At 27.0% G+C, this 4365-nt stretch overlaps 1 protein-coding gene across 1 annotated transcript; it reads right to left on the reverse strand.

The window, feature by feature from the left end:
- Positions 1-1096: 1096 nt before the first annotated feature.
- On the reverse strand, positions 1097-3635 carry LOC111027527. The gene is made up of 4 exons (XM_022305926.1): positions 3521-3635; positions 3270-3442; positions 2013-3209; positions 1097-1177 (listed from the first exon to the last, which is right to left on the reverse strand). The coding sequence occupies exons 1-4, from the start codon at positions 3633-3635 to the stop codon at positions 1097-1099; spliced, it is 1566 nt and encodes a 521-aa protein (XP_022161618.1).
- Positions 3636-4365: the final 730 nt, after the last annotated feature.

Genomic DNA, 4365 nt, shown 5'->3' on the forward strand with positions numbered 1-4365 from the left:
ATATTCCGAAACATTTTGGAAAAAAAAAATGTTGCCTAAATTAACATTGTAAGTATTTTTAAAATCACAAATTTCTATTACATATTTTTAGTGCCGAGGGATGAATGTATTGATTTTACAATGTGTGTGTTTATTTTTCGAAGCATTATTTCGAATATTTATTATGTATAATATAAATTTAATATAATATAGTATAATATAATCTACTCAGAATCTAAAATAAACAATTAACAATTTGTATGTATTTTGGTAAATTATAATGATGTTAAAATATTAATTGATACTATAATTTTATTATTACTGTAACTACCGCAGTACTACATACCTGTATTGGAACTAAATACCTACATTTCAGAACTGACAAATAATATTATTTCTTATTTTTATTAATTTTTTGTTTTTAAACATTCTATTTTTCAGATTTTATGAAGAATGTTTATTGAGAGAAATTGTTGACTCTCAATATAGCAAACGCATGTTAAAAAGTGACATTATTGACCCCCCATACATACAAAAAAACATAAAAGAATTTACAGAAAAAAAAATGCTTCTTGAAATAAAAAAAAGTAAAAATAAAAAAAAATAAAAATATTTTGTGTATCTACTAATTTTTTTAACACCTATACGTAAATTCTAATTCTTAAATTGAAATCTAATTTAATAGTTTTCCGTTTATTATAAGTGAAATAAGTAGGTACCTACTGGGTACTACCTATTGTTTAGCGGTAGGTTAGTTGTTAGGTAAGTAATACTTATTAGTAAGTAATTCTGCAATATTCATGATTGTTATAATATTATGGTAGAAACATATCAGAAATCTTGTATTTAATTTTTTATTCTTAGATGTAAAAAAAAAAAGAATGTGCATTTCTGACATCAAAATGATTTGCAAATGTTCGTAATTTTGACTATAAATATAATATTTTAATAAGTATTTATGTTATAAATACAAATCAAGCTATGTTATAATACAGTTTATACGATATATATATTGGTAAATATATTTAGGTAAGCAGTGACTTAAATTATAATCGTTAGTTTATGGGTACGCTTGGATATTTAAAATATAACGGCAGCATTGCGCGTATTAATTTTATCATGACGCGAAACGTCTTAGACGAACGTTCATACTATAATAATCGGCGCCAGGGTTACCAACTGATTTTTCATAAATGCCCTAGATTTTATATCAATATTTCCCTATTATTTCCCTGTAATCTTGTGATAGCAGATTATTGTGGGGGGCTTTGCCCCCCACCCCCCCCCCAACCACAATTTAAAATGTAAAACTCATTAGCATAAATAACAACAGTTCCAACTTCCAATGGTTACATAATACATTATAAGAAACTTTTATTATGAAGTATAAATCATCTAAAACTAAACATAAATCTCATAATTTTCAAATTACAAATATATAAAAATCAAATATAAAAATATTCAAGTAATAATAAACATTACTTATGTCATATAGCGTCATAACAGTTATTAACAAATCACATTTTTTTAAATTCATACATTTGTTGGTTAAACAAATCCATAAATTTATTATCAAAATCGTATGAAAAACAGTTTGAGTCTTTTATCACACGTTTTGTGTGTAATAATCCTATTAAATTGTGTGTGTTTAATCGGTTACGGTATTTTGTTTTAATAAGATTAACACATGAAAATATTCGTTCAACACATGCACTCGAATGAGGAAGAGTCATTATGTTTTTGATTACGACTTTTAACAATGGAAACATTTTAGTATTATCCCCTTTTGTAATATTAATCACTTTTATCCAAAATGTTAAAACATCCATATCTGCAGTCAAGTCTTCAACGCCTTCCATGTTGGATAGTTTCCTCCATTCCCGATCGAGATCATCCAAGTTGACGTTTTTGGTAAGTATTGGAAGGTGTGATGCCAGTGGACCAAGTGAACAAATTTCAGAATTAAAAATAATTTTTGGTTCTAGGATTTTTAAATGTTTTAACATTTCCATATTTTGAAATGGGAATCGAACATTAATTTGTTGTGTTGCTTCTACATAAAAGCTGAGGCAGCGATTTTTGAACTCCGATATTTGCAAAGCTGTGACTTTTTTCTCTTTTAACAGAGAGCAAATAGATGCAGAAACAGTACCACCACAAAACAAATTATTTTCATGCAAATAGTAACTTGGATTCTTGTATTGAATTTCATATAATTTTTTATTTCTAATATAATCTTTTTTAATGTAGCATTCTAAGATTTCTTTGTACAGTGTTCCTATACGGTCATAGACCAGATGTATTTTTATTCCTTCTGATTGCATTTCAATATTTAGATCTACAAAGAATGGCAAAACATATGCTAGGAATTGCAGGTACAAAAGATTAAATGGATTTGATAACGAATCTAATACTGTTTGTGCATTTAAAATTTTATCTTCTAACACTGCACTAGTAAAATAGAGTTTTAAAGCATTATATTGTTCAATAAGGCGATTAACTACCGACAATAGTGATAGCCATCTCGTTTGTCCTGGGTATAAAATCTTATGTGGTTTTATATTACAGAAAACTTGGAATTCTTTAAATTCTAAGAGTCTTTTAGAGCTATTATTTAAATAGTTATGTACATTTCTTGCAAAATCTTCAACAAATCGTGGTAATTTTAAGCAAGCATATGAAGCGCATAGATGAAAAGAATGGCATATACATTTCATAATAAATAAATCTGGCACATCTTTCAATAAATTAGTAGCTAATGAATGGTGTTTGCCCATCATATTGTTGGCACCATCTCCTGCATAGCCTATCATATTCTCTTTATATGGAATTTTATTTTGTATAAAGAAATGTATAATTAAATCATATAAAGCGTCAGCAGTGGCTTTTTCTACTTCTATGAGAGTAACAAATTCATCCCGCACCAACAGATTATTGTCTACTATTCTAGCGATTACTGCCATGTGTTTTATTGTAGATGTATCCGTGCTTTCGTCTATTATAATGGCAAACTTGTTTTTCTGCATCAAATCAATAACACTGATCTTACCTACTGCTCCGATGACATTGGTAACGATGCTTTCAGTTTTTGTTCTGCCGCATTTTAACTTCAAAGCTACTTTTGAATCAGGACATACTTTTTGAACCAATTTGGGTAAGTGTTCCATAACTGTATAAGGCAAATTATGTTCAGCAATAAATGCTGCCAAATGCATTTCACTATGTTTAACCTGAAAGTAATATTAATTATTATTATTACATTACATTAATAATAAAATTATTATATTTACAGTATTTTCAAGTTTTGCATGAACAGAATTGTTTAGAAGTTCAGTTATGGTTTGTTGACTTTTACATCCTTCCACCAGTTTTAAGTGTTTTTGTCCCTTGGCGTGTTTTTCAATTTCGGATTTACCCGCAGTTCCATCAAATTGACATGATGTACAATGGAAAAAGTACTGACCTATTAAACAAACAATTAATTATTGTTTTCAGAAATATTCAAACAAAAATGAAAAAGTAAATTAAATAAGATTCATACCTTTTTTACTTCTTGCTAACCATCCTTTAAATTGTTCGTCATTTTCCCAGGAAGCATTATACTTTTGTCGGTAATAGGGTTTTTTTATTTGTTGTTTAGTTGGTGAAGTAGACATACTGGTGTTTAAAATATAAATTATAAAATGTGCTAAAATGTGCTAAAATATTTAAAGACCAGTATCAATATTCAGACAAGCAACTAAGTGTTCATATAGAAAATGCTACATTAATAGGTATGAAAGTTTCCACAGGAAATAAAAAGTAATACAGATAACAGTTGTAAAGGGTTTTACATGTATAGATAAATGCTGTGTGTATGTCAATCCAGACAATACAGTACATAACAATTTTAGGTAAAAATAGGAAAAATGAAATAAATATATTTCTTTCATATAAATTATAGGTATTATGATATATATAAAAATTGAAATTTAGTATAAAATTATATTCATGTAATGGGAATAATATTGTGACTACAATGTATTCCAAAAGCTTTAGAATACAAGAACATTAACAATAAAATTAAATAGTAAAGCATCATTTAGTGTGCTTACTAGTTACTGCATTGTACCAGTAACAGATTTACAATTTTCCTCTTAGGTTATTATTGCTATAGATTAATAATTGAATAATTATTTAAATACAATATTCTTAACATAATAACCCAGACAGCATTTTATAATGTTAATATTATAATAGTATTATAATAATGTTATACTAATATTATTCATTATTATAATGTTATATGTGATTTAATATTTAAATTTGATTTGGCGGTTACTTATAACGTATTAATTTAACCATAGAAATGGTATTAAACTTTGTAACCGTGATAATGGTACTGTG

This window comes from Myzus persicae, unplaced genomic scaffold (genome assembly GCF_001856785.1).
Source record: "Myzus persicae strain clone G006 unplaced genomic scaffold, MPER_G0061.0, whole genome shotgun sequence".
NCBI lineage: Eukaryota > Metazoa > Arthropoda > Insecta > Hemiptera > Aphididae > Myzus > Myzus persicae.

Excerpts from the sequence above, each read along its gene's own strand:
- LOC111027527 (XM_022305926.1), bottom strand. The coding sequence starts at position 3,635 with ATGTCTACTTCACCAACTAAACAACAAATAAAAAAACCCTATTACCGA. Across the intron at positions 3,443-3,520 it reads GTTAGCAAGAAGTAAAAAAG|GTCAGTACTTTTTCCATTGT; the intron begins GTATGAATCTTA and ends TTTGTTTAATAG. Across the intron at positions 3,210-3,269 it reads ATGCAAAACTTGAAAATACT|GTTAAACATAGTGAAATGCA; the intron begins GTAAATATAATA and ends TATTACTTTCAG.